The sequence below is a fragment of the Schizophyllum commune genome (assembly GCF_000143185.2).
Source record: "Schizophyllum commune H4-8 unplaced genomic scaffold SCHCOscaffold_2, whole genome shotgun sequence".
Taxonomy (NCBI): Eukaryota; Fungi; Basidiomycota; class Agaricomycetes; order Agaricales; family Schizophyllaceae; genus Schizophyllum; species Schizophyllum commune.
In genome coordinates this window covers 1,083,568-1,108,448 of record NW_026089539.1, presented here as the reverse complement: position 1 = coordinate 1,108,448, position 24,881 = coordinate 1,083,568, and the positions used below count along the sequence as shown (strand labels likewise).

The 24,881-nt window shown below is 57.7% G+C and overlaps 13 protein-coding genes across 13 annotated transcripts; 9 read left to right on the top strand and 4 right to left on the bottom strand.

The window, feature by feature from the left end:
* The first annotated feature begins 52 nt into the window (after window positions 1–52).
* On the top strand, window positions 53–1,767 carry SCHCODRAFT_02610104 (uncharacterized protein). Its single transcript, XM_050344411.1, has 6 exons — window positions 53–378; window positions 482–589; window positions 752–851; window positions 907–966; window positions 1,046–1,251; window positions 1,350–1,767. The coding sequence occupies exons 1-6, from the start codon at window positions 205–207 to the stop codon at window positions 1,476–1,478; spliced, it is 777 nt and encodes a 258-aa protein (XP_050202126.1). The 5' UTR covers window positions 53–204; the 3' UTR covers window positions 1,479–1,767.
* SCHCODRAFT_02147835 (uncharacterized protein) lies at window positions 1,437–2,046 on the bottom strand. Its single transcript, XM_050341932.1, has one exon. The coding sequence runs from the start codon at window positions 1,934–1,936 to the stop codon at window positions 1,532–1,534; it is 405 nt and encodes a 134-aa protein (XP_050202125.1). The 5' UTR covers window positions 1,937–2,046; the 3' UTR covers window positions 1,437–1,531.
* A 351-nt stretch (window positions 2,047–2,397) lies between these two features.
* SCHCODRAFT_02610097 (uncharacterized protein) lies at window positions 2,398–5,307 on the top strand. The gene is made up of 4 exons (XM_050344410.1): window positions 2,398–3,421; window positions 3,480–3,647; window positions 3,701–5,184; window positions 5,247–5,307. Exons 1-3 carry the CDS (start codon window positions 2,640–2,642, stop codon window positions 5,142–5,144), a joined length of 2,394 nt encoding a protein of 797 aa, XP_050202124.1. The 5' UTR covers window positions 2,398–2,639; the 3' UTR covers window positions 5,145–5,184; window positions 5,247–5,307.
* A 743-nt stretch (window positions 5,308–6,050) lies between these two features.
* On the bottom strand, window positions 6,051–7,714 carry SCHCODRAFT_064952 (DUF846-domain-containing protein; the record flags this gene model as incomplete). Its single annotated transcript, XM_003038818.1, is given in 9 exon segments — window positions 6,051–6,355; window positions 6,577–6,642; window positions 6,865–6,935; window positions 6,997–7,006; window positions 7,064–7,095; window positions 7,149–7,193; window positions 7,208–7,294; window positions 7,352–7,399; window positions 7,478–7,714. 9 exon segments carry the CDS (start codon window positions 7,712–7,714, stop codon window positions 6,220–6,222), a joined length of 732 nt encoding a protein of 243 aa, XP_003038864.1. The 3' UTR covers window positions 6,051–6,219.
* A 336-nt stretch (window positions 7,715–8,050) lies between these two features.
* SCHCODRAFT_02610090 (uncharacterized protein) lies at window positions 8,051–9,680 on the top strand. Its single transcript, XM_003037474.2, has 6 exons — window positions 8,051–8,465; window positions 8,517–8,532; window positions 8,583–8,670; window positions 8,723–8,899; window positions 8,950–9,213; window positions 9,301–9,680. Exons 1-6 carry the CDS (start codon window positions 8,417–8,419, stop codon window positions 9,535–9,537), a joined length of 831 nt encoding a protein of 276 aa, XP_003037520.1. The 5' UTR covers window positions 8,051–8,416; the 3' UTR covers window positions 9,538–9,680.
* Window positions 9,681–9,802: 122 nt separating this feature from the next.
* Window positions 9,803–11,077, top strand: SCHCODRAFT_02744081 (uncharacterized protein; the record flags this gene model as incomplete). Its single annotated transcript, XM_050347180.1, has 5 exons — window positions 9,803–9,851; window positions 9,908–9,923; window positions 9,974–10,061; window positions 10,150–10,326; window positions 10,378–11,077. 5 exons carry the CDS (start codon window positions 9,803–9,805, stop codon window positions 10,942–10,944), a joined length of 897 nt encoding a protein of 298 aa, XP_050202123.1. The 3' UTR covers window positions 10,945–11,077.
* Window positions 11,078–11,511: 434 nt separating this feature from the next.
* SCHCODRAFT_02744080 (uncharacterized protein) lies at window positions 11,512–13,421 on the top strand. The gene is made up of 4 exons (XM_003037475.2): window positions 11,512–12,047; window positions 12,097–12,919; window positions 13,003–13,127; window positions 13,184–13,421. The coding sequence occupies exons 1-4, from the start codon at window positions 11,883–11,885 to the stop codon at window positions 13,193–13,195; spliced, it is 1,125 nt and encodes a 374-aa protein (XP_003037521.1). The 5' UTR covers window positions 11,512–11,882; the 3' UTR covers window positions 13,196–13,421.
* Window positions 13,422–13,793: 372 nt separating this feature from the next.
* SCHCODRAFT_02488822 (Osmotin, thaumatin-like protein) lies at window positions 13,794–14,467 on the bottom strand (the record flags this gene model as incomplete). The annotated part of the gene is made up of 4 exons (XM_003038819.1): window positions 13,794–14,089; window positions 14,140–14,197; window positions 14,247–14,362; window positions 14,416–14,467. 4 exons carry the CDS (start codon window positions 14,465–14,467, stop codon window positions 13,794–13,796), a joined length of 522 nt encoding a protein of 173 aa, XP_003038865.1.
* A 995-nt stretch (window positions 14,468–15,462) lies between these two features.
* SCHCODRAFT_02696381 (riboflavin kinase) lies at window positions 15,463–17,420 on the top strand (the record flags this gene model as incomplete). The annotated part of the gene is made up of 7 exons (XM_050346897.1): window positions 15,463–16,011; window positions 16,257–16,271; window positions 16,327–16,555; window positions 16,610–16,699; window positions 16,752–16,888; window positions 16,941–17,232; window positions 17,290–17,420. The coding sequence occupies 7 exons, from the start codon at window positions 15,463–15,465 to the stop codon at window positions 17,418–17,420; spliced, it is 1,443 nt and encodes a 480-aa protein (XP_050202122.1).
* A 144-nt stretch (window positions 17,421–17,564) lies between these two features.
* On the bottom strand, window positions 17,565–18,278 carry SCHCODRAFT_02489112 (Osmotin, thaumatin-like protein; the record flags this gene model as incomplete). Its single annotated transcript, XM_003038820.1, has 4 exons — window positions 17,565–17,860; window positions 17,911–17,968; window positions 18,020–18,135; window positions 18,191–18,278. The coding sequence occupies 4 exons, from the start codon at window positions 18,276–18,278 to the stop codon at window positions 17,565–17,567; spliced, it is 558 nt and encodes a 185-aa protein (XP_003038866.1).
* Window positions 18,279–20,045: 1,767 nt separating this feature from the next.
* On the top strand, window positions 20,046–20,859 carry SCHCODRAFT_02528300 (uncharacterized protein; the record flags this gene model as incomplete). Its single annotated transcript, XM_050343533.1, has 4 exons — window positions 20,046–20,232; window positions 20,284–20,477; window positions 20,530–20,612; window positions 20,664–20,859. The coding sequence occupies 4 exons, from the start codon at window positions 20,046–20,048 to the stop codon at window positions 20,857–20,859; spliced, it is 660 nt and encodes a 219-aa protein (XP_050202121.1).
* A 442-nt stretch (window positions 20,860–21,301) lies between these two features.
* Window positions 21,302–23,147, top strand: SCHCODRAFT_02662697 (uncharacterized protein; the record flags this gene model as incomplete). The annotated part of the gene is made up of 3 exons (XM_050346516.1): window positions 21,302–21,830; window positions 21,881–22,040; window positions 22,088–23,147. The coding sequence occupies 3 exons, from the start codon at window positions 21,302–21,304 to the stop codon at window positions 23,145–23,147; spliced, it is 1,749 nt and encodes a 582-aa protein (XP_050202120.1).
* A 147-nt stretch (window positions 23,148–23,294) lies between these two features.
* Window positions 23,295–24,868, top strand: SCHCODRAFT_02610074 (ferredoxin reductase-like protein). Its single transcript, XM_003037478.2, has 5 exons — window positions 23,295–23,789; window positions 23,841–23,922; window positions 23,972–24,128; window positions 24,182–24,627; window positions 24,706–24,868. Exons 1-5 carry the CDS (start codon window positions 23,393–23,395, stop codon window positions 24,779–24,781), a joined length of 1,158 nt encoding a protein of 385 aa, XP_003037524.2. The 5' UTR covers window positions 23,295–23,392; the 3' UTR covers window positions 24,782–24,868.
* Window positions 24,869–24,881: the final 13 nt, after the last annotated feature.

Below are 24,881 nucleotides of genomic sequence, written 5' to 3'. Positions count from 1 at the left end.
GTTGTGAGCAAAGAGAGCAGCGTGAGAGCTTGACGCGGATCCTTTGTTTTCGCCTTGCTCCATACGGTCATCGGCGCCTGTTGGCGTCCGGGTCGCAGACTCGCCACCGTCCCCGCCGTCATCGAGCTGTATCCCTCCCTCCATCATTCAAGCGCTGTAATCCTCCCTCCTGCTAGCGCTGGACCCCCTGCCCCTTCCTCCACCATGTCCGCCCTTACCCGCCTCCTCTCCCAACTCGCCTACTTCCTCCTCGTCCTCGTAATGCTCATGCTCACCGGCCTCTCCTGCGTCGCGCTTCTTAGCCAGGCGTTCCGGCAGTCGGCGGACAGGAAGCGCGGGTCGGACGCGTTGATGATCTTGGCGGCGTATGTGATTGTGGTGAGTACAGGGAGGTCCTGCTCGCCCGCAGAGGCCTCCCTTCGCTTTTATCTCGAGCAAACGCAGGCTAGATGATATTTGGCATGCTCATGCTCCCCCTCAGGTCGTCGTATCCTTGGTTCTGTGCTTCCAGCGCCGGATCGCCGTTCGAATGCGGCTCGCGCGAATCTCGAAGGTGCATAGGATGCTGAGGAAGGGGGATGTGCCGAGGGTGCGTCTAATGCTTCATTTGCTAGCTGGCGCGAAGCTTATGCATTCATCTTCTGCGTGTATCACGATACTCCGGGCCAACCCACTCTGCACGCCATCCCCTCCGTGCGCCGATCAACTATATGCGCCATCCTGCCCTACGATCACCTATCCAAACATATAGCCAGTCTACCGCTACATGACCGAAGAATATGTTCGGACATGTCTTATTGCACATGAATCCCTTCCCAAGGACGTCGTGCATCCAGGATGGGGACAACCAGGTGCGCATACCTCTCATATCATGAAGCCCTTCGACTTACTTTCATTCCTCCTCAGGCGGCCCATACGAAGGCATCAACTTCCGCCGCGCACTCCTCGACACCATACCTCGACTAGGTACGTCTTCTACCCTCTTTCTCTTCCCCAATATTTCTCCTCAACCGCCTCTTCACCTCACCGCCTGACCCCCTCCCAGACGCCCTCGCACGCGTCGTCATCCCCGCCCTGCCGCCCCTCCGCCCGCACAGCCGGATGCTGCACCACTTCCGGTTCCTCCTCCCCCTGCTCACGAACCCGCGCGAGCCGAGCATCCGCGTGGGGCCCGACGGGGCGGTCGAGTATGGGGAGGTCGCCGAGGAGGAGCTGGTGACGGCGCTGCATTGGTATGATGCGGCGGTGCAGGTGAGCCTTGTTCTTGCAATCTTTGCACAACGTGAAAGCCGTCGAAGACGGGTGTGGGCGGAATCATGGGAGCATGCTTACTCAATCCTTCTGTTCAGATTGCACGGCATTCCGCACGCGAACCTACGCAAGAGGAGTTCGAGTCTGGGATTCAGGCATTAGAGGAGATCATGACGACGTGCGTGGGCTGTTTCTCTTGTTCGTACTTCCTGTTTGAGGTCAATTGACGTGCATCGTCATCCCTCACTGCCGCTTTACAAACTCACGGCCTTAACGGGCCTCATTCAGTCTTGGTCATCTTGCACCTTCGTTGTTGTTCTTCCTTCATGGTCATCTCTACTCTCCTTGTCAATGCTGTGCTTCTGACAGCATCAACTCGAGGCTCAAGAGATGCTCCGATACGAGTTGAGGTGACACGACACTGACATACCCTGGTCTCTAGATTGCACGAATGCGAGATGGAGATGTTTGAGGCTTCGGAGACGCAGTTGGTCGCGCCATCGACGGTCGAATCAATGCCCTCGCGATGAAAGGCAATAGGTTGTGCAATGGAGCAACAGGTTTTTCGCGATGGACGACAACAGGTTCTGCAACGAGGCGGTCTGACCATAGGCCCGGTAACAGCGCAGTGCAACAGCAACGTCCCGTTCCATGCATCGGCAACAGCTCGGGCAGTCAAGGACATGTTCAAAGGCGCCTTCTCTGCCAGTCACTGTCTATAGCCGCTGGCGGTGAGCCGCTATGACCTCCCGCAATGCTGCCGAGTCTATTCACAGGCCCGCGTGCGATGCACATACCATCGATGGCAACTGGTACTTATAGGCGGGCCACGTCGCATCTTGGTCACGCATGGTGAGCCGCAGCGCGCATGGCAAGCCGCAAACACAGCGCGCGTTGGGTTGGGATCACGGTGGCACACCCTTGCACATACGGCCACAGCACGGTCCTACACTTCTCGGTGGAGTGTTGTTGGTAGTCCGTGGTACTCGCAGTCGCGCCATACATAGTTTTGTGGTCAATATGAAGGTCTTCTTCGCCTTGTCTGTAAAATGAAGTTTGGGGTGCCTGGTTGGCGCCGGTTTTGACGGACCGAGCGGGGTGTTGCCAGATCAGTCAACATCAACAAAGCCCAGCGCAACTCTCCCCTAACGACGAACGCGGTGGCTGGAAATTGCTCTGCGCTGTGGCCAGAGGTTGCTGCTGCGACCGCCCCGAGTTCATAATCCCAAAAAGAGAAGACGCAGACGAGGCTCGCTCCATTTCGCTCTTTATCCGACCCACCAACGGCCAGCCAGCTCCCAACGCCTTGCTCTTCACACGCTGCGCGTGCATAAAATCCACAAAAACCTACATATATACGCAAAAACGACCCCGCAGCAGCCCCCACCATGCTTCAGAACCCACCACCACGGCTCAGCGCCCCGCCGAAGAGGAGAGGCCCGCCCGCGCCCTTGTTCATCGAGACCCCCTCCCGCAATCCGGCCATCTCCCGCCCGCCGAGCGAGTCCTCCGCCTCCGCCCTCACCTCCGACTCCGACAGCCACCCCTTCGGCGCCACCGGTACCGCCAGGAAGAGTAGCCGCAACATGAAGGGCCTCAGCCTCGCGCTCCCCTCCGCTCAGTCATCGTCGAACTCCCTCCAGTTGCCCGACGCCGGCGGCCTCAAGTCCGCCATCCCTGACTTTGGGAGGGACAAACAGCGCCGGCCGTCGGTTATATCCCTGCCATCCACCGCGAATCCCCTCGCGCGCAACTACCGCCGGGAAGAGGACGGGTCGCCCACAGTCCCGTATGCGGACGGGCCCATACAGATCCTCCCGGGCCTATGGCTCGGCTCCGAGGACAATGCGCGGGATTGGAAAGGCCTTCTCGAGCGTGGCATTCGCTCGATCCTCAACGTCGCCAAGGAAGTCTCCACTCCCTTCGAAGACTCTGCCGTTACCCAAACCCTCCGCTCGACCGCCTCAACGCCCAACTTCGGCGAGACGAAGTTCAACCGAGACCCCAACTCGACGTACTACCCCGCGCACATCCCCAGCGGGCGCCCGAGCATGCACTACCTGAAGCTGCAGTGGAGCCACGGCGAGAAGGACCTCGTGGAGACTGGGTTCCCCACCGCCATGGCCTTCGCGGACGCTGCGCGCGCGCGTGGAGAGGGGCTTCTAGTCCAGTGAGTAGCCGGCCCTGTTTCGCCCGTCCCTATCTGCCTCATTGTTGACGCCCTGCAGCTGCCAATGCGGCGTCTCCCGCTCTGCGACCGTCATTATCGCCATGGTCATGCGCGCGGCGTCCGAACGCTTGCACTGGGTGCCCGCGGACGTGTGGGCCCTGAAAGATATGAACAGCGCGTACGACTACGTCAAGTCTAAGAGCCGCTGGGCAGGACCGAATATGTCGTATGTGGCACGTCTACTCTATCCCTGTATCGATTGTCTGACGCGCGCGATAGGCTCATCTTCCAGCTGCGTGAATACGAGAAGCAGCTTTCGAAAGAAGCTGGCAACATCTCGCCCTGCTCCGTATCCTCCCGGTCATCTGCTTTGGCAGATGAGGAATGGGGAAGGCGCCGTGCGCTGCTCGACCTTGAGGAGCCGGAAGCACCTAAAAAGCAGGAGGTTATCACGCCGGCGGTTCGCGCAAGTATGTCCGAGGAAGCTGCGGCGCTCGACAAAGCCATGGAGGATCGCATAATCGCGCGCAAGTCCTCCCAATCGTCGGTCGCCTCTTCTACTGGTGCCGGTCCCTGGCGCAGCCGCTATGGGTCTGGCTCCCAGCTCGGAAGCTTTGGCTTCCCTCGCAAGCATAAGCGCGCCTCGTCGATAGCAAGCACAACCAATGGCAGTATCCTCAGTGAGGACCTCGTGGAGGAAGACGAAGAAGCGGAGCTTCTTGGCGTCGGCGGACGGTTCGACTCGATCAATTTCGAGCGCGGCAGGACACCGAGCAATAGCGGGGACGAGCACACAAGTGCAACGAACTCGCCGGACGACGACGACCATGAGGACCAACGTGGCTTCCCTTCTGGATCCAACGTTCACCTTGCACCGCCACCTGCTGGCAAGCGCCGCATGGGTCGGCAGCCGCCGTCGCTCAGCGTGCCCCCTTCGGCACCTGCCTGGAAGAGCAACTTCAGCTTCGCTGCGGGACCCCCTCCCAGCGCGACCCGCTCGACCTTCGACCTCACCCCCGTCCCGCCGCACGTCATCCCGGAGCGTGATGCGCCGCGTATGCAGGCTGCTCCCGCTACCCGGCACAAGCGTCGCCCGCCTTCCCTCAGCATCCTCCCGCCCGTCCCTTCCTCCCCAGTACACGTCGACGTCATCATCAATCCCCCTTCAGCGAACGCAGAGCAGACCGAAACGCCACAAAAGGCGAGGAAGTCGCGGCCCACGTCCTCGCAGACGATCACCGCGCATACCTACTCCGCCTCGCAGCCGGTCACCCCATCGCGCTCTGAGCCCCCATCGAGGAGCCCGTCGCGCAGTCGCGCGCCATCGACACCGATGCCGCCCCTGCGTCTGCGTAAGCGCACGTTGTCGCGCAAGCCTGCACCGCCGCCGTTGCATCTCCGCGCCCAAGTCCCCGAGACGCCCGGACGCGTCCGCCGTCCCTCGCAGCACTCGCCCGAGCACTCGCAGACGCTCTTCCTGTTCCCGCCATCGCCTGGATGCGGCACAACGCCGAGCGCGATGACGCTTACCATGATGCAGGGCACGCCCACACCGCGCCCAGGACCGGACAGCGTGCCGTTCCCGGTCATGATGAGCGGGACGCCGCGTGTGGAGACCTTCCGCGGCAAGCACGGTCGCACGCACAGCTTCATCGGCATCGGGGTACCCCCAACGCCCACCACTGCATTCTCCAAGGTCGACGTGCGCGGCATCGTCGGCTGAGCCCGGACACCACCACCGCCGACGGTGTCGCTATCATATGGTATGATCTATGGTCCCTCAGATCTATTATGCACGTCTTTATGCCTTCCTTCTTTTATGCAGTCTCACCCTATGGCGCAGTACCCTCTGCCTCTCGTCGCTCGCTTTCTTCGTCGTCTTCGTGCTGTCAGCCTTCCTTCCCACCTCCACCTCCCATACCTTCCTCCGATCACCGTTCACGCATGCTCTCCGCGCTCCATAGAGCCACGAATCATCATCGCGCTTCCTGATCCAACGATCCCGTCTTCCCGCTTCCCACTTCTTTCGTCTTCCTCCGTATTATGAGTATCTGTGATGCTTCTTCTTTTCTTCTGCGTTCCATACACCACTTTCTTATGTGTCTACACACCGTTCTGCCGTGTTTACACGACCTTCCGTTGTGTTTACACCTTTTTTTTCTACTTCTTTTCTTTCTATTTTCGCCTCTTCATCTCCCCTCACCTTCAATGTATTAGTACCCATCGGCCTCAACGGACCACCCTATCTATCATCAGCATCCGCACCGCACCGCTGGCTTGCTAGCTTTGGACATCGCCGGCTTTCGATCACATCGCTCGCGGGTTAGCGGCCCATACCGCTGGCCTTCGTCACGCGCTGTCTACCCTATCGCGCACCGCGTCGACGCGCTCGTGCATCACGTTCGTCGCTCGCCCTCTGCATCGACCTCGTTCGCGCAGTCGACGCGGCCAGACTCGCAACGCCCTCGACGCCCGTGCCGCGACAGGCTCGTTCATGACGCTGTGACGAAGTGCTTTCCCGTCTTTATTGGTTGTCTGTCTTTATTATCGCATCGCTTCGGACCTTCTACTTAAGACTTTGCATTTGCTTCTTCTGTGCATCCACTTGCCTATTTGTTTAGTAACTCGCGAGGTGGGAAGGCCTCATGAATATATAAGAGCTTGAAATAAATAAGGCGGAGTGGGCCAGACTGGAGTGCATAGCGAAGACGTTGCGAGTGCACGACGTCGAAGACAATGCGAGTGCACAACGTCGAGGACATGATTGATGCGAATTACTTGCAGTGGAGGACAGCAGCCTAACGCCCCCCGAAGACTCTCCCAACGCTCGACTTGACAGCGCCGGTGAGGATCTGGCCGCCGATGCCACCCAGACCGCCAAGGCTGAAGCCGCCCATGTTGTCCTTGGCCCAGCGCTGCTTCGCATCTCGGTCGCTGAGGGGGTTGAGTGAGTGAGGAAAGAGGTGGAGTGTGCGATGATTGAGTAGCGGTGTGCGATAGTCAAGTAGCGGTGTGCGATGATTGAGCAGCGCGAAGGGGAGAGTCGAGTCGTGTCGAGTCGGGTGAATCGAGTCGGGTGAAGGGCAAGTGCATATAGCCGAGGAAGAAATGGATGGATCAGTGGGTGGTCGGACGGGTAAGGATTATGCACTCACGCATAGGTAAAGCCGATGACGTTCGTGAAGTTGAAGACGAGGGCGAGGACCACGACGGGAATGAAGCTGTAGAAAAGCATGCGGGTTAGAACTTTGTCGAAAGCGGAGAAGGGGCGGAGGTTGGACGAAGAGCAGGAGCGCAGTTTGTACGAAGAGAAGAAGCGGGGAAGTCGAGGGATGCATCTCGTGAGATTGAGATTGGGAAGAGGAACGAATCTCGCGGGACGGAGATCGCAGAAGATGGGTGACTCTTGAGAGGACAAGTAATGCAGGAGACGGAGCACTCACGATGCATTGAGCGTGAGGATAGCGACGATAAGCAGGACTACCCATAATGCGGGGAAGACGTAAAGCGCGGTCTGCATCCTGATGTCAACATGACACGTTCGCAAGCGCGGAGGGCAGGGTAGGGACGCGTACCCAGAACATTCTGTGGTAAGATAGAGAGATCAGCAGGATAGTAATGCATGCGATACGATGGACGTACTTGGAATCAATAGGGTTCGCTGGACGAGAGGGCTAGAGGAAGATATGAGTGATATCGACTTGCTTGAGGAAGCAGTCGAGCATACGTCTCGGCTTTCGAAAACCCAATAACTCTCTCCATCGTCGTCAACCTGGAGTCACAAACATCAGGGGGGTTTTCAGTAGCCGAGTCGCAAAATGGACTCGCCTGATTCCAAAACCGCAAGCCGACCAGGGTTCGGCCAGCAACGTTCTACAGCATACGCTCAGCAAGGAATGGAGGTGACTCACTGTGGCTCATTGTACGTACCCTGCAGTTCCAGAAGTCCATTGCGAGAAGGACGACGACGATTACGTTCTATCAGAGGGTGTGAATTCAATTATGGGTGGGTGGCGAAGCCCCGGAATATGGCGGGGACCCGGTAGGAAGACGTACCGCAAGCACATAGTTCGTGGTGACGATGCCGCAGAAGAGGTAGACCACGATGGCTGCTATTCGGAAGGCGTAAAGGAAGGCGAGGGCGAGGGGGTGGGCGGACTGTCGCGCAATGGAGGTTCGTTCATCGAGATCGCGTTTGAGGGATGGGGTGGGGGAGGATGATGGATGCGTACCTGTCTGAATATTCCAGAGATACCTGCAGACCCCGTGTAAGCATTCTTTCGTCAGACGCATAGCAAGCGGTGGCGCACCAGACTCTGCATCACTCGGATTCGTAGCCATCGCGCCTCCCTGCGCCCTCTCCGTCGGTGTTAGGACTACCGGCGCCCGCGCATTTCTCGGCTTATTCTGCTCGATGTTCCCCTGCGGCGCAGATGGCTCATCGGGCTCGATGGTGTTGTCCAGCAGCGGCTGCGTCGTCGACATGGTCGAGGAGGACGGGGTATAATGCGCTCACGTGCGCCGCCGGCCACGACGCGTCGAAACGGCCCGGATGCGCCGGATCGCGCTTGACACCATCCTTCCCACAAACGACCAATGACCATGCTTGAAGTTGCTTCCGTCTCTCATCAGAAAATCCCTGAAACGGTTGGAGGGCCTGCTTCAAGGGCTGCTCTCTTTCTAAGCACGAAGGTGGTGACCAGCTTTGTAATCGCGAGGTGGCTTCGTCGTCAGCCTAGCAGCATCGCGCACTGCTTGAACCGCAGACCCGGGCACCGCCTCTTCTAGCCACAATGGCGCGATTGAGAAGTCCCGCTCAGTCGCCTCCCGCGACGTGTCTAATCCTGCACATGCTAATGAACCAACGATTACCGATGGCGCCCAAGTAGACCCGCCTCTAATCGGGGAGGGATGGGGGTATATAAGCGACATATCACGATCCAGTAGAACCATCGACCATCTCCTTCCCCATCTCCCTCGCTCAACAACATCGATATGTCCAAGTACACGCTTCATACCTTCGGCGGGTCTGTGTGGGCGGCTGGTGAGTATCTTCTCTTCCCTCGCCTTTATTGACGTTGACCTGGTTCTCCAGCACCGGGCCTTGCAGTGTAAGTTGCCACCGAAAGGGCGTCAGAGTACGGTAGCTCATGAACTCCAGACTTGAACTTGGCCTCGGCGACGCGGTCGAGCTCAAGACCGTCAACCTCGTCGAGGGCGAGAACTTCCGCCCTGAATTCCTCGCCAAGGTTGGCTTCTATCGATATCACTGGTACCTTCTCATCTCGCCGCTTTGATCAGAACCCACACGGCACCCTCCCCACTCTTGAGACACCCGGCAAGAATTTGACAAGCACGGCGGAAGTTATCAAGTTCTTCGTCGAGAACGCTCCCAACAAGGTCAAGGCCGGCAACACCGAGTTTATCACGGAGATCCACGAGGACAAGTACGACCCGAACTTCGCGTTCCTCTTGGCCGTGAGTGTCACATACTACTTTCTCGACCTTTGCTCAGATATTTCCTTCAGCGTTCCGATGCCGAGCTCGCAGCCAAAGCCGGCGGTTTCCCGGGCCTCTTCCTCGCCAACCGCCAGCGCGCCCTCGAGGAGCAGTCCGCCCGCCCCGAAGCCGCCCCCTACAAGACCTTCTACGAAGAGAAGAAGAAGGCGAACGGCGGTCTACTGGCAATCTTCCAGGGCAAGGTCCCCGCGGAGGTCAAGGAGGGCTTTTTCAAGACCTCGCAGGCGCACTTTGAGAACGTAAAGAAGTACCTGTATGAGGTATTGCCGAAGGTGAGTTTGCTAGGCCTATCGTCCATACCCGTCCCTTCCTTCTGCCCCCTCCCTACCCCCTGACGTTGATACTAACCCCTATCCTAGCACCTCTCCTCCGCAAGCCCCTTCCTCGGCGGCGCCCAGCCCGGCGAGGACGACTTCCACCTCGGCGCGTGGCTCACGCGCATCGCGGCGGTCAGCGGCGCGCAGAAGCCCGAGGAGGCCGCGGAGAAGCTCGCGGCCAACTTTGGCGCGCCTGTCCCGGAGAAGGTGCTGGCGTACTGGGACGCGTGGGTGGTGCGGCCGAGCTGGAAGGAGGTGTATGATGGGAAGTGTCATTGAGGGAGGCTGGGAAGGGAGTGAACGAAGGAGAATGCTTTGAGAAAGAGGAGATAGAGAGAGAAGAGAGAAGGAGAATGGATACTAGAGGACAATGTACTTTCATGACGAACGATGTGAGTGTAGGATTTGATTCCGAGCCCCATATGATCACAATGGCAGCATGCCAAACAACCTTCCTGGTGCGTGACGCGAGCTCGACGCGCCTGCGTGAGCGCGAGGCCATCGTTCTCTCCAGTCACCCTACCCACCCAATACCAAGCTCGCGATGTCTACGCTCGTCCTGTACACCATCCCGCCATCCGTTTGGGCATCTGGTAAGTGCCTTGTTTGAGTTTGAGCTGAACAAGTTCTGACACCCATGATTCCTCAGCGGCGAGGCTTGCTATGTACGACTGGTCGTCGTGTGCTTGCGCCGCTCAGCTGATCGAGTCACCAGCTACGAGCTCGGGTACGAAGACGACGTCAAATTCAAGGACGTCAATCTTGCCCAAGGCGAGAACTTCCATCCTGAGTTTTTAGCAAAGGTAAGTCCAGTATCATAACTCGGCGGCGCTCGGCTCTTCGCCCCCTTCACCCTTTCTGAAAATTTGAGAGGTTGATAATACCCTTCAGAACCCCAACGGCACCCTACCCACGCTCGAGACACCCGAGGGTACGCTCACCAACACCACCGATGTGATCAAGTACCTCGTTGAGCATGCGTCGAAGGAGGTGAAGACCAGCGACGTGACCCTCATCGAGAGCCTTCACAGCGACGCGCTGGACCCCAATTTTGCGAAGCAGATGGCAGTCAGTGATCCCTGCCTACCCCCAGTATACAGCAGCCTTACACGCTTGCAGCGCACCGAAGAAGAGCTCGCCGCTAAGTCCCACGCCTTCCTCCTGGCTTTCCTTGAGGGCCGCCAGCGCGCTCTCGAAGAGCAATCCGCTCGCCCCGAAGGCGCACCCTATAAGGACTTCTACGACGCGAAGAAAGCATCCAACGGAGACTTTCTTGCCATCGTCAACGGCAGCGCTCCCTCGGACGTCAAGCAGGTGCTATTCGACAAGGCCAAAGCGCTCCACGAAAACCTCCGGTCGTTCATCTACGACGAGCTGCCCAGGATACTCCCAAACCCCTGCAGCGGCAGCGACATGCTATGCGAGACCAGCAGCGACATGCCATGGGAGACAAACAGCGGCAGCGATCATTTTCTCGGCGGCGATCTTCCGGGCGAGGCTGATTTCCATCTCGCTGCATGGCTCGCGCGCATTTTCTCGACATGCGGTGCCGACGCAGCGGGGGACGCGTCGGAGAAGTCAAAGGCCGCCTTCGGAGGACAGCTGCCGCCGAGCGTTCTGGAGTACTGGAATGCTTGGGTGGCGCGACCGAGTTGGGGAAAGGTATATGGCCAGGGTCTACACTGAGTGCATGGTCCTATGGAAGGTGCAGGGTCCATTGGCAGGGGTCTCCATTCAGCAATGACATTGTAAGGTTTTTCATCAGGTGGGCGCAAACGCCCCTGGCTTGCAATGAACGTTCGTCTTTGGCTAGAGTTCAACTTGAAGTTTACAAGTCTTCATTCCGCCACAAGCGATCCCAAGGTCGCGAATCGTTCCTCGCCCGGCTTAACTTGACCCAGCTTTCGAAGACCGGCAATCGCTCGCTCTCAGCGATCCGGTACCTCTTCGAGCCCTTTGGCAGTCCCCCCAAGTCGATCCGGCGACCGATCTTCCCTCCCAAATCGCGACAACTCTTCATTTTGCCACATGTTCCATTTGACACTTTTACGTGCACTCCCTATACACAGCGCGCAGGTGAGACCCTTGTTTCCGGTGTGGGGGAGAATTGAAGATAACGGATTTGTAGATCGCGCGCGTATTCAGAACCCCGTGAGTGTTCAGGACCCCGTGAGAGGCAAGATGGGGATCGAGGCTCGCAAGAAGCGCCGTGGTAGCACGCGTGTGACGGGCGATCTGTGATCATCGCATGTGTGGGGACAGGTGAGCACAGGCAATTACGCGCGTGGGAGGGCCGATCCCGCTCGGGGGAAGGAAGGAAGCTGAGGTCAATACCCCTCGTAAGAGAGCGGCGAACTCACGCGGTGGCGTCGAGGGCCACTTCTTCCATATCATCACGACGAATGTGACCCGTGGGCGAGGAGGACAGGGACTTCGGAGTCTGGCATTTTCTGCCGCCGGGAGAAGCGGGGGTATTTAAGGAAGTAGGCGGAGGCTTTTGAGATCGCCGCCACCGTCCCCTGTTATCTGTGATACAGTGGTCTACATTAGACGTGCGGTGCGAGCTGTCTACCCTTTCCCCCCTTTCCCCCCTCGTCCATCCACCCATCTTCCCTAACACCGCGATGTCGTCTCCTCCCTGCGTCCATTGTGCTGCTCCCGCCCCCACTCGCGCGGAGGACGTGTACAACTTCAATTCCTTCGTGAACTGGGAGTACGACTATACCCCATCCCCGGAGGGAAGAATACATATGCAGCACGGTCTCCCCACCAGCGCATACCCAGCTATGGTGAGCGCGCATTCCCTTTGAAGTACACATGTACTGAACTCATCCTCAGCAAGCCGCATTGGCTAACTCGGCGTGCGAGGAGGTTGATGTCTGGTCGAATCCCTTCCTGGATTTCAGACAAACGGATCTCTCGCAAACTCCCGAGCTCGATATCACTCCGACAACCTCCACCAACGAGCCTCGGGTAGTCTCTACCGCCTTCAACGCGCAGACCACCCCCAACCTCGACTACCCAGCCGACATACAGCTCGTCTCCACAGACGACGTCTACTTCTACGTCAGCACCGCCGTCTTGAATGCTTCATCCTTCAACCGCTTCACCGAAGCGCTCACCGGTCCTACCATTCCCTGTCGCGGTTTTCCTTGCAAGCGCGTCCCCGAGCGCGCGGAGGTGCTCAATGTCCTGCTGCACACTGCATACGGCGTGTCCCCCTCTGCCTTCGTACCCTCTCTGACGACGCTCACCGACGCCATTGGGCGGTTACCAACGTACGGCCTAAACCCGAAGGCCCACGTAGCGCCAGGAGGACCCATCTTCGAGCTAGTGCGCGCGCAAGCTGCGCTTTCCCCGCTGCATGTCTACACAGTGGCTGCCATGCACGACCTCTTCCCCCTTGCGCAGATGGTCTCACCCCATCTCCTCTCGTACCCCATCTCGTCCATGACCGACGCGCAGGCAAGCGGGATTGGTGCGGTATATCTCAAACACCTCTTCCTTCTACACCGCCGGAGGGTGGACGCGCTCAGGGACCTGCTCGCCCAGCCGCCACAATTTCATCCGGCGACGGACGCCTGCGATTATGGGGCGCAAAGAGGTCTCGCGCGCTCTTGGTCCGCCGCCGCGGCGACGGTGCTTTCGGAGGCACGCCCAGGTGAGTGCTATTGTCTATATTGCCGGGCATACCGCCTGTAGATCACTTGCCAGACTGCTGACCCTCGTCCCCTTGCCACTCAGACACCTCAGTTGGCGCCATCGAGGACGCGTTCAGGGGGCTGAAAGCCAGTTTGACCTGCGCTGAATGCAGGAAGGGTTTGGAGATCCGGGTTAGGAGGGCAGTAGTTGAGTGGACGATGACTTCGGTATGTATTGGCACAAGCCTATGTTCGAGGTTCTGTCGTGCTAACGAGCTCTTTAGACGTCCATCTGACCGGAGCTAAGACGGGCGATCCCCGCTGAGCTCGGGCGCTTGGTGAAGATCGGTGGCGCTAGACAGGACATTGGGTGAACTTGGTGTAATGGACGTATTTGTTTATCGGTATATTCTGACTCGGCAGACGGACGCCACTGTAGCACCGCGCGTGTAGCTGAATCCTAACTCAGGAGACGAATGCATTCTTGTCGCGTAAGGATGCTCGTGACCCTATGTTTAGTCGAATTGCCCGAGTGGGATGAACGGACATCAACCACCCAGAAGGGGAGAAAGAAGCAGCAGTATCACGTTCCCTCAATCTCCGAACTTCTTCGGAGCTCCGTGCTAGCAGTATGCTGTACCACGCTGTACAGGTCCAATGGAAGCTACACCTTTCATTTTGCGTGGGTGCGGGGAACTGAGCTCTGAAGACCGTCGAGTTCACCCTCGGACACAAGACAACCCGAAAGGCTCTGATCATGCTCACACAAAATGTAGCATCCACCACATGAATTAATCCAAATATTCGTGAGTCCGTACAATATATGACCTATGCACGAACCCCAGAACGTCCGTAGCTAGCCAATAACGTTAGATAAATAGTATCGTGAGTCGTTTAAGGGCAGAAAGTGTGGGTGTAGGTCGCGCCGAGGGCGGACTGGCGGACGGCCGCGTGGTCGTCGGGGTTCTGGTAGGCCTGGTCGGTCGGGCAGCCGTCCGCCGCGCAGGAGACGCTCTTGCCGTCCGAAGACGAGAGGCTGGTGGGGATGTTGACGTGGCCACCGACGTAGGAGAGGTCCCAGGAGGTGAGCTCGCCGCCCCACTGGCCCTGGTCGCCGTAGCCGTACTCGGAGTAGATGGCCGCGGCAGTGATACCAGCGTCGTTGCAGACGAGGCCGCCGTTGCAGGCACCTAAGAGAGAGTTAGTCGAAAGGTTCAGTCAGATAATGGTTGGTGCATACCAGTCTGGCAGTTAGCGCCGTTGCCGTCACAGCCGGTACGGCCCCAAGCGCGGACACCCTATGAATCGTAAGCAAATGGTAAAAGCTTAGTGCAGTGTTTGACTCACGAGAGCGTGGTCGTCGACACCAGTGCTGGCAGTGGCACCAGCGCCGAGCTTCTGGCCCCAGGCAATGGAGGGGTCAGGCTGGCCGTTGGGGGCAGCGCCGACAGCCGCCCAGACATCTATCGGGTCCTCGTCAGACTCGTTCCCCAGTACCAACGATGCGAAAACGCACCGTAAGAGCACTTGTTGACGAAGTTGATCGTGAACGCCGAGGCGGACGCCATGACGGAGACAGCAGTGAGAGCGAAGACGGCCTTCATCTTGTTTGACTGAAAGTGCTGAAGATACGATGCGACGTGAAAGAAAGTAGTGAAGGTGAGTGGATGGAGAACATTGGTCGTCGAGTCCGCTCTTATATCCTCGTCGCAGACCTACGGCGAGCGAACAGTGAAACGCACCACCGTCGCTAGATGTCTGATGAGACGGGCCGCAACTGCGCATATGCGACGGTCCAGTGCTGGCGGCCGCACGGCGGCATTGGGCTCGCTGCGTCGTCGAGGGTGCGTACAATGGCAGTCACTCCACCGCCGTGGGGTGAACGGACGCGCCCTGCGGCGAGGTGGACGGAGCGTACCGAGGTGCGCCACGGCGCACATATGCCCTTCATGACAATGCAGATCGTTAACCTCCCGTGACGTCCGAGCCTCCCGTCGAAGACCGCGTCCGGACGTAAAGGCTGTTCATGAAAAGGCAAGACGGCAAAAAACCAGCGAGCATCATCGCGTATCATTCACCTCGTCTCGAAAGTCGCGGGCAATAGTTGCTTCTCTGCCGACATGCGCGGATGATATACCTCGGACTGTGAAAACACGATGTGTTCTAGAGCATCAATATACAGCCCTTTTAAGACCTCGGATCCCGAACGTTGGGATGGTCGGGCTAGGTGTGGCACTGGCCAATGGAGGAAAAGACCAAGAGGTGCCACGTCACGAAAACGTGACAAGTTCAACTTCGGAGATTGCCGGGCTAGTAGCGGTCGGGCCTGTCGCGCCGAAAGGCTTCCTCCCGAACTTTCATGCCCCATCCTGCCGAGTGGACTCACATCTGCCAACAAGGGCTGTCAAGGGAAACATAGAAAATTGTGTGCCGTTCGCGAGCGTACTCACAGCTCAGAACGGAGCCATTCTGCTACCTCTGGTACGGATAATAACTGGACCAGATCACACACCTTCGTCCTTACATGGAGACCCATCAGGCTATACGTACTCTAACACCCACAATGACAACCTCGCGACCGCTCGTCGTTGGTCCCTCGTCGGGCCCCGAACCACCATATCCCTTGCGAATGGAAGGCAAGGTCATCAAGGGATTCGGAAGGGGCTCCAAAGAACTAGGCATTCCCACCGCCAACCTCCCTGTCGATGAAAGCTCGACACCGTGGATTGCTGACGTCAAGTCCGGGGTATACTTTGGCTGGGCCTCCCTTCGCCTACCCTCGTCTCATCCGAACCATCCGATGCCATCATCAGAGGCGCCTTCCGGATTCAGCATTTATCCCATGGTGATGTCGATTGGGTACAACCCAGTCTACAAGAACAAGGAGCGTTCAGCTGAAGTGCACGTCCTGCATGACTTTAGCGCCGACTTCTATGGCGTCGAGATGCGGCTTTTGATCATGGGGTTCATCAGAGAGGAGAAGGACTACCCGTCCCTAGATGCGTTAATCGAGGATATCCACACAGACTGCGATGTAGCGCGCAATAGCCTGAATCGCGAGGCGTGGACACTGCGGGAAACGGGGAACGGGACGCTAGATGGGAGCTGGCTGGTACGAGACGATAGTCGGCTTTAGCGCGCCGTGACCGGCGACGAAAGTGATCCGCGCAGTCCTTACATGCTTCCTTCGCGGCGTCTTCCATGTCAACTTCGCTCAAGAGCGGCTTGCCAATGATATCCTGTGATGATGGAAAAGCAGCTCCCCTCCTACCTCTATCAGCTCCACGACTATGCAGGTAAGTCGTGCTGGATGCGCGCATAATCGCACTGATCGTTCGCCGCTTGGAGTTGTCCCAGCTGAAGAAGATCGACGTGCATCATCACTACTTTTCGTCTGCTTTGTCTTCTGACAAGAAGGACGCCGCAGCTCGCCTCGGATGGCGGCCACCTGCTGCCAACCTACCCGGATGTCAGCCTCGCTTTCATGGACAAGGCAGGAATTGACATGGCAATCCTCTCCTTTCCCGAACTTCCCAGCAACGACAGCAACAAGGAGCTAATCTCTGCGCGTAATCAAGAGATGGCGGCGATCTGCGACCTTCATCCGACACGTTTTGCCTTCTTTGCCAGTCTGCCACATCTGGCCGATACTGAAGGTATGGAAGGGCGTCCAAGTGCAGGTAAAGCCTGTTGAAAACTTGCTACGCAAGGATGTCTTCAGGTCATCGCGCACGCCTTCGACTGCTTGCACGCACAGGGTGTTGCTCTGCCATCGTCGTGCGGCGTAGGACCTGATGCTCGTGTGTTTTCCTCGATAGACGTCCTCGATATCGAGGCCTAATCCATGCACAGTATACATCGCTGACAAGGCGTTCGCTCCCGTGTGGGAAGAGCTCGATAGGCGACGCGCTGTCGTTCACCTTCATGGTACCCAGACGCCATCTTCGACACCTTACCCAGGACCGTTCCTTGGTATACCCATCACGGAGGTCCGTCGTAAACGTAGACGTGTCGCTCCTCATTCTGATAGACCATCTTTAGGTCCCCAACGAGACATACAAGGCTGCCGCCCATCTAGTCGTCACCGGCTTCAAGCGCAAGTATCCCAACGTCAAGATCATCCTAGCCCACCTTGGCGGAAGCATGCCTTATCTCGCTGCCCGCGTCGCCGCGCTGTCGCCTTACATGGGCTGCCCTTTGACGCCAGACGAGATTACAGAGGACTTCAAGAGCTTCTACTTCGACACGGCCCTCAGCGCGTCCTATGTCAATCTCCAGGCGATTGAAACATTCGCGGGATGGGACCGTGTCGTGTACGGGTCCGATTTCCCTGGTACGTCTACAGAATTTTGGCACTGATTTGGGCTCAAACTGACCTCGTCTTCGCCAGCGGTACCGTCCGAAACCATCCAGTGGTACGATGACCATCTCGATTCCTTCGCCGAGACAAAGGAAAGGAAGCCGGGCGAGTCATTGCATGCCGTACACGCCGGCAATATCGCGAGGATACTGCAGAAATAATGCATCGGATTTTCCTTTCAATTGCGACCTTAAAGTACTACTACCACATAAATACCCTACTAGTAGTAGTCCGTCGATTAGCCCAATCGTTACACTTCAAGCCCTTTATATGCTCGCTTTAGTCCCAGTGCGTATGTGAATAATTTAAGGGCAGAAGGTGTGCGTGAAGCTCTCCGAGATGGAGGAAGAGCGCATCGCCGCGTTGTCGCCGTCCTGGTGGTACGCCTGGTCGGTCGGGCACGAGTTCGACGTGCAGGTGACGGAGACACCGTCGGTCGAGGAGAGGCGGGCGGGGATGTTGACGCTGCCACCGACGAAGGAGAGGTCCCAGTAGGTGCGCTCGCCGCCCCACTGGCCGGCGTCGCCGTAGCCGAACTCGGAGTAGATGGCGTGGGCGGTGATGCCTGCGTCGTTGCAGACGAGACCGCCGTTGCAGGCGCCTAGGTGGAGAGTGAGCGCCAGTACAAGAACAGAGGAGAGATAGCCTCACCCGTCGCGCAGTTGGCGCCGTTGCCGTCACAGCCGGTGCGGCCCCAGCCACGGATACCCTAAATCGCAGGTCAGTGCACGAAAACGCACGCAGCAGCGTCTGCACGTACGAGCTGGTGGTTGTCGATACCCCAGGAGACGCTCTGGCCCGGGCTGAGCTTGGCGCCAAAGCTGACCGAGGTGTCGACCTGCCCGTTGGGGGCCTTTCCGACAGCGGGCCAGACATCTATACCGTCGTCGTCAGCAAGTCTTGCCATCGCGCTGAAGCCGGCACGAATCACCATAGCCGCACTGGTTCTTGAAGGTGATTGTGTACGCAGACGCGGTCATGGACGCGGCGAGCGCGACGAGAGCGGCGGAGGTCTTCATATTTGAGGTAAATGAGGTGTTGTGAGATGTGGAGGTCTTGAGTAGTCGACTGAGCCGATGAACTCCTCAACCCACTCCTCTGCCTTTTATACCGGCATTCCGGGGGTTGAACGCGTCGAGCTAGGCCCTGTAAGAGAGCGCATGACCGCAGGCACCACGAAGGTCGGCGTGCAGTAAGGGACAGCGCGGGGGAGGCGCGCGCCCGGATATACCAGGCAGGAGGGCCAGATCGGCAGCAGCTCGAATATGCCAGTACGTATGCCGGCGCTACGGTGCCGTGCGGGTAGATGCCAGGCGCCGCGTAATTGAGTTGTGGTAGGCGGTAAGTGGTCGTGGTCGACGTCGGTGATGCGGCCGTGGTGGGGTTGCGTGCTCGGGGTACCGAGGCTGGTTTCAGTCCCCGTTGTGGCTGTTAGGATTTGCGGGCACTATTCAGTCAAGAACTGTATGTCGATCCGTACCTGCCGCTGTTGGTTTGACTGTGCATGGTCTCTTGATGACCTCGGCCAGCACGATCGAGCAGGTGGAGATAAATTGGCTGTCGTCTAGAGACTCGGAGAGGCAGCACCTATTGGCCGCTGGTAGAGCAAGCTTATAGTTGGAATGCCCTAGCATTACCTTGTGCAAGAATGAGAGTGCAGGCATACAATGATCATCGCTGAGGTGGAGAAAATCAGCGCCGAAGAGGGGCAGACCGCGGCCGCTTCAAGGGTTGCGGGCGTCAGTCCAGACGATGGCAAGGTACAAGTATAGCCGTCGAGATCATCCCAAATACAGTCGAGGGTGGTGTCGAACGTTGCGGCACGCGTTGTTCCTGTCAAGCCGGCCATGCCAGAGCACATACGTTTCGAGAGGTGGAAGGAGCTCCGGAGAGATGTCTGCTGACTCCCAGTGTAGAATGGAGTTCCAGCTGTCTCGGGTTGGTAAAATCAAGCAGTACTGTTGTCTGGCTGGTGTACAGTGGCTGTATTCGCGCGTCCCTAGCACTGAGAGGCTGACCTTTGCATGGAGGTTCTGGCTGAGGTGCAGCGGCAAAATCCGCACGGAACCCCACATTATTCAAGTAACCGAGGGCACGTGGCCAGTGCTCACCGCGGCACAGCCACTACCATCCGCGCCGAAGGTCTTGATTCTTCCCTTCATCTCGACGCGGATGCAAATGCGCCTTCAAGCTCATTATCTGTCTATAGGTGCTCTTCGACAGTATAGACACCTTTCTTGAAAACTGCGCACGACTTTCGTTTCGTACCACACACCCATTCCTCGCGAATATTCACCGTTTTGGACCTTACTGTGTTCGACCAGCAAGGACGATGCTATCCCCACGACTCACAACGGTTTCGGAGAGCCTCGCACCGGTACTCGGAAACTCGCCAAAGTCTCGCTGGCTTCTCAGCTTTTCTGAGATGTCTAGCGATGCTGCGCCTCAAGCTGACTGTAACCACGGCGAAAACGGGCGTAGGTAGGCAGACGCCCCTTCGGAGGAGTGAAACTGCTTCCTAGTATCCGTGTCTTACTCACTTATGTTTCTCGGAGGGCCTTTCCCCGGAGGGGGTATATAAGCAGGCCCTCCTTGCCCTTCTTCCTCACCAATTACGTGCTCTCATTCATCCACCGAGCATCACTCGACTATCAGCTATCAGCTACAGCGCATAACCACCACTTCACCCTGCGCATAAATCACCAATCAGCATTTCATCAACCGACTTAACCAACCAAACCAACCTTTACGGCCAGCGACTTAAACCTTCTGCTTCATCCACCACAATGCGTTTTTCTACGCCCCTCTTTGTCGCCGCCGCCCTCGCTAGCGTCGTTGTCGCCTCTCCGGTACCCATTACACCGGAGCTCGAGATTCGAGTGCACGACTGTGGTCCCGGCACCAGTTGTTTTACGGTGCCCGGGCTGCTGGTCCAGCTGCGCAACGACCTTACTACGCCGTTCCAGAAGCTGCGTACGTACCCTCTCCTCCAGCGTGTTCGCCATTGTATTGACAGAACCGCAGGTTATATCAATGCCAACAACGCCACGGCGGAAAACGTTGACTCGGTCCACGACGACGTCAGAAGCTCTCTGGTCAACGCCATCGAGACGCTCACTTCCTATGTCGGCGCGAATGCGCCCACCCTCGGTTCAATCGACGGTGGTGGTATCATGACCGTAGACACCCTTGCTAAGCTCGTCGCTGGTGATCTCCACGTACGTTCTTCTCCCTTTCTTACCTGCGAATCTCGCTGACGACGTTTCGCAGTACTACTCTGGTGACCTCGCCAGACTCGAGGATTACTATGATCACGACGACGAAGCTGCTCAGAGCCTCATTCAGGACACTGGGTACGCAATCTTCCCCACACTATCGCTTTCCATTTGCTGACCCCTTCTCAGTGATAAGCTCGGTGACCTGCTCCTCGCCATCTCCGCCCAATGCGAAGCCGTCGACCAGGCGAATAACTTTCTCGCTGGCGTCCGCATCAACACCAAGGATATTAAGCAAACTATTCTTGACCTTGGCACCACCACCCTCGGAAACATCCTCAGCGAGGACACGTCTAACGACTCCGATGCGAATTACGAGCAGTGAGCTCTGACGGGCCGCGCCGTACGCACTGGATGTCTACGGACCTCACAACCACGGACATATTCTGAGAATATGCAATGTATCATCACATAGACGTGCCAGCTGCTGCTTGGACAGCCTGGCCTCATACCACCCTAGATTATATACCTCCTGCAATGAATAACTTTGAAACAACGATTCTGACATGTATACCTCAGCGATTTGAAGGGAGCCCTCTTTGAACATCATCTCTCTCTGGTAGCCTCGTCGATGCTCAAGTATCCTAAGCTAATTTCGCATCCCTCAGTCTATCTTCCCTCAGTTTCCTGACTCGAAGTTGAACTTCCACTCGTCACGTACTCTCCACGTGCGAGTGACTGGAATGCTCGGTGCCGGCCCGAGCGCCCCTGTCTCTCCCTCGGACATACGTTCGCGGCAGTCTCCTTTGGTTCGCGGCGAATACAGTATGTCGAACGCTCAAAGGAGCGAGAGGACGCCTCTGCTGTCGTCCTCCTCATCTAGTCGACGCCCCTCGTCTTCCCGTTCTCGCCGGCCGAGCAATGCTAGTCGCAATGGAACACCCCCAACACCGACGCCCAGACCCCAAGCCAGAGCCGCTCTCCCTCGTCCGCGCCCATTATCCATCGCCGCACTAGTCGAAGCACAGGAGCCTTCTCACACCAGCTTCCTCGACTATGTCCGCGGTCGCTTCGACCTCGACAGCGAGACGCCTGCAGTGCGCTTGTCGCTTACCTTGCTTTTGCTCTTGCAGTACCGGCGCTCGCTGAAGAAGACGCTGGCAAAGGGGAGGGAAGATATCTTAGGAAGTGCATCCACCGTCCGGCAAGCGAAAGCGGACCTGGAGTCCGTCGAGCAGCAGGATATACCAGCGGTGCTGGAACGGCTGGGGCAAGATATTGCGCGAGACAGCGAGCTTTGGGATGTGTTGACGACCAGTTGGCTGAGGGAGGATGACCGCGAGGGAAGGGTCAGAGGTGCGTACTTGCGCGTCGGTGTCGTTGTAGCATACTGAACGACCTCGCAGTGATCGACTTTCTGTGCATAGATGACGGCGTCCCAGACTCAATGCTGCGCCATGAACTGATCTCGTACGCACTCGAGAAGCGCTGGGACCAAGCAGAGCGCGGGCAGTCTGACGCGCGGCGGTCCATCTGGGCGCGATACGATTCTCTGTGCACGCCGAGGTCCGTTAGCACTCATGCTCGCATATGACCATGCTGACGTTCTACAGGATTAACCTCCTTCTACACAACCTATCCCTATGGATATATTTTGCCTTGTTGGCTAGCTACCTCATCTATCCGCCTCGACACCATCGCATCCTCCCCGACTCACCCGTGGAAACTTACCATGCCCGGGAATGCTTCCTCGTCTTCACTTCCCTCGGCATCGGCCTTAATCCCCTCTATCGAGGAACGCTACATACGATCTCGGCCATCATCACGTTCATCCAGTTTGTTGCTACCCTTCCGGACGTGCCGTATCCGTCGGAGGGATCGTTCTTCTACCTGTCGCTGGCCCTAGTCCTCACTTTCGTCGCTTTCCACTCGCCATCGTCGATCACCTCACCTATGCTGCTCATCTCAAGAACATCTCGAACCTGGCCGCTAGCGCTCTTCCTGTGGAACGACTTCAGCAATATCCTCATGCCGTCTATCACGGTGCTCGTCCCATCTCTACTCGTTATCTCGGTCCTTCTCAGTATCGCCCTGAGCACAACACCCTACGAAGGACCGGACACCGCACTTCTCGAGACCATTGGGAACGCTTTTGGCATGTCCTTCAGTGACAGGACGAACATGACACCAATGGAGACGCGGGAAATGCTCTTCACGGTGCTCCTTGTTGTCATCGCGTGCATGGCGGGGGCCATATTCCTAGCTTGTACGCGGGTCCCAGCGAAGGCAGCCGACACCTCTCTCAACGCTTGGGACCGATATGGACCGCTCATCGCCGTACGGACCAGGCAGTCGTTTGCTCAAGCAGTGGCGGTGTACTCAACTGCGCCCACGACGGAGGGGACCATCACGGAGAGACGGATAGAGACAAGGACGTCGCGGCCGCGGTACATGTTCCCTCCGCCTCTCAACCTCATCCACTTGCTGCTCGTTGCCTACCCTCGCGCGTTCGCATTCTTGATGACCTGGCGCGGTCGGGCGACACCACTTGAGGAGAATGCCTTTACGAGGTTTTTAGATAGCGCGGAGGTCGTCCTTTGGAGGTCTTTGGTAGGACCGTTTGCGGCTATACTATGGACATTATCTTGGATACTAGGACGTATAGTACGATAGTAGGGCTAATTCTGAGTATCATCGCACGTACGCGTACACGGCACTGCTGCTGCCGAGTTCCGTTAGTTTCGAGTTAGAGCGGCGTAAGCGACAGTGCTTCTACCTAGGTCAAGTTCATACAACCTCTCCTTGACCTTTGCCAAGTAGCGGCGGCTAGCCCTTCGCTTGAACCTCCCCGGATCACCCACGGTCGTTCCAGACTCCGCAAACCTGCGGGGGAAAGGAATTCTGCGCGCAAATTACATATGCCGAACCTCGCGCAGACTGCGTTCTTGCTCTCGTTCTTCATCACCTTCGCCGCCCTCTACGCCCTCTCCCAGTGGGCGAACGGTCTCCTCCTCGCCCGCGGCTACGACGTACGCGACCTCATCCTCCTCGGCCTGCCCAAAGACGCGCCCAAACGACCCCTGCGCTTCACGCACCCCATCAACCCCAACGAACCGTACGACATGAGCTCAGTGAACATCCCCGGCGTCGGCGAGGTCGACACGACCGCGGCGGCAGAGTATGTGCAGGGCCTGCACTCGGTGCAGATACCGGGTGTGGGTACGGTGGACCTGTTGCAATTGGTGTCGACGCCAGCGTTCGCGCTTAGCATGACGGTTGCGACCGCCGCGTTCTTCTATGCGCTCTCGAACAAGGGTGCGTGGGGTGTATGTTTGCCATGGCCTAGGCTGACCTTGGGATCCATAGGCGGCAAGAAGGCGCTCGACCCGACAAAATGGCAGGAGTACCCGCTGGCGAAGATCACCAAAATCTCCCCGAACACGGCCATGTACGTGGCGCGCACTGGAAAGTATACGAGCGGACTCATTCCCCCTCAGCTACACGTTCGCCCTCCCCAACAAAAATGACATCCTCGGCCTGCCAATAGGCCAGCACATCTCCGTGTCCGCCGAGATCAACGGGAAGGACATCATGCGCTCGTACACCCCTATCTCAAGCGACGACGACCGTGGCCGCTTCGACCTGCTCATCAAGGTGCGTGTCTGCTGCATGTTCACTGGTGCACATGAGGCTAATCATTACACCAGGCGTACGAGAAGGGCAACGTGTCGCGGTACTTCTCCCTCCTCAAGGTCGGCGACAAGGTTCGCATCAAGGGCCCCAAGGGCGCATTCACCTACTCCCCCGGCCTCGCCTCGCACGTCGGCATGATCGCTGGCGGTACCGGCATCACCCCCATGCTGCAGGTCGTCAAGGCCGCACTGAAGGACGCGAACGACAAGACGAAGCTCACGCTCATCTACGCGAACGTCAACTACGAGGACATCCTGCTCAAGAAGGAGATTGACGCGCTCGCGGAGGCGCACCCTGACCAGTTCAGCGTGTACTACGTGCTGAACAACCCGCCAGAGGGCTGGTTGGGCGGTGTCGGGTTTGTGACGAAGGACATGATTGAGAAGCACATGCCGCCGAGCTCGATGAAGGACGCGAAGGTCCTGATGTGCGGCCCGCCACCTATGCTCACTGCGATGAAGTGAGTGTTCCCCGCTTGTCTTCGCCTTACTCCCCTATTGTCCACCTCGTCGATGAACTGAACTGACTTTTGCTGCAGGGGCCACCTTGCCGAGCTGAACTACCCGGCACCAAGGACGATCAGCAAGCTCGCTGACCAGGTCTTCTGCTTCTGAGCGTACTCATTTACGACTGTTGATCTAGGGATGAAAGTATTGTACTGCTTTGCTTGCCTATAACAATGTTTAGACGATGCTTTCTAATAGTGGGTCATAC

Excerpts from the sequence above, each read along its gene's own strand:
- SCHCODRAFT_02610090 (XM_003037474.2), top strand. The coding sequence starts at position 8,417 with ATGTCCAAGTACACGCTTCATACCTTCGGCGGGTCTGTGTGGGCGGCT. Across the intron at positions 8,671-8,722 it reads GCCCTGAATTCCTCGCCAAG|AACCCACACGGCACCCTCCC; the intron begins GTTGGCTTCTAT and ends CGCTTTGATCAG. Across the intron at positions 8,900-8,949 it reads ACTTCGCGTTCCTCTTGGCC|CGTTCCGATGCCGAGCTCGC; the intron begins GTGAGTGTCACA and ends TATTTCCTTCAG.
- SCHCODRAFT_02610097 (XM_050344410.1), top strand. The coding sequence starts at position 2,640 with ATGCTTCAGAACCCACCACCACGGCTCAGCGCCCCGCCGAAGAGGAGA. Across the intron at positions 3,422-3,479 it reads GGAGAGGGGCTTCTAGTCCA|CTGCCAATGCGGCGTCTCCC; the intron begins GTGAGTAGCCGG and ends GACGCCCTGCAG. Across the intron at positions 3,648-3,700 it reads TGGGCAGGACCGAATATGTC|GCTCATCTTCCAGCTGCGTG; the intron begins GTATGTGGCACG and ends CGCGCGCGATAG.
- SCHCODRAFT_02147835 (XM_050341932.1), bottom strand. The coding sequence starts at position 1,936 with ATGTCCTTGACTGCCCGAGCTGTTGCCGATGCATGGAACGGGACGTTG.
- SCHCODRAFT_02610074 (XM_003037478.2), top strand. The coding sequence starts at position 23,393 with ATGCCGAACCTCGCGCAGACTGCGTTCTTGCTCTCGTTCTTCATCACC. Across the intron at positions 23,790-23,840 it reads CTATGCGCTCTCGAACAAGG|GCGGCAAGAAGGCGCTCGAC; the intron begins GTGCGTGGGGTG and ends TGGGATCCATAG. Across the intron at positions 24,628-24,705 it reads CCTATGCTCACTGCGATGAA|GGGCCACCTTGCCGAGCTGA; the intron begins GTGAGTGTTCCC and ends CTTTTGCTGCAG.
- SCHCODRAFT_02610104 (XM_050344411.1), top strand. The coding sequence starts at position 205 with ATGTCCGCCCTTACCCGCCTCCTCTCCCAACTCGCCTACTTCCTCCTC. Across the intron at positions 379-481 it reads TGGCGGCGTATGTGATTGTG|GTCGTCGTATCCTTGGTTCT; the intron begins GTGAGTACAGGG and ends GCTCCCCCTCAG. Across the intron at positions 852-906 it reads TCCAGGATGGGGACAACCAG|GCGGCCCATACGAAGGCATC; the intron begins GTGCGCATACCT and ends ATTCCTCCTCAG.
- SCHCODRAFT_02744080 (XM_003037475.2), top strand. The coding sequence starts at position 11,883 with ATGTCGTCTCCTCCCTGCGTCCATTGTGCTGCTCCCGCCCCCACTCGC. Across the intron at positions 12,048-12,096 it reads CCAGCGCATACCCAGCTATG|CAAGCCGCATTGGCTAACTC; the intron begins GTGAGCGCGCAT and ends ACTCATCCTCAG. Across the intron at positions 12,920-13,002 it reads GCTTTCGGAGGCACGCCCAG|ACACCTCAGTTGGCGCCATC; the intron begins GTGAGTGCTATT and ends CTTGCCACTCAG.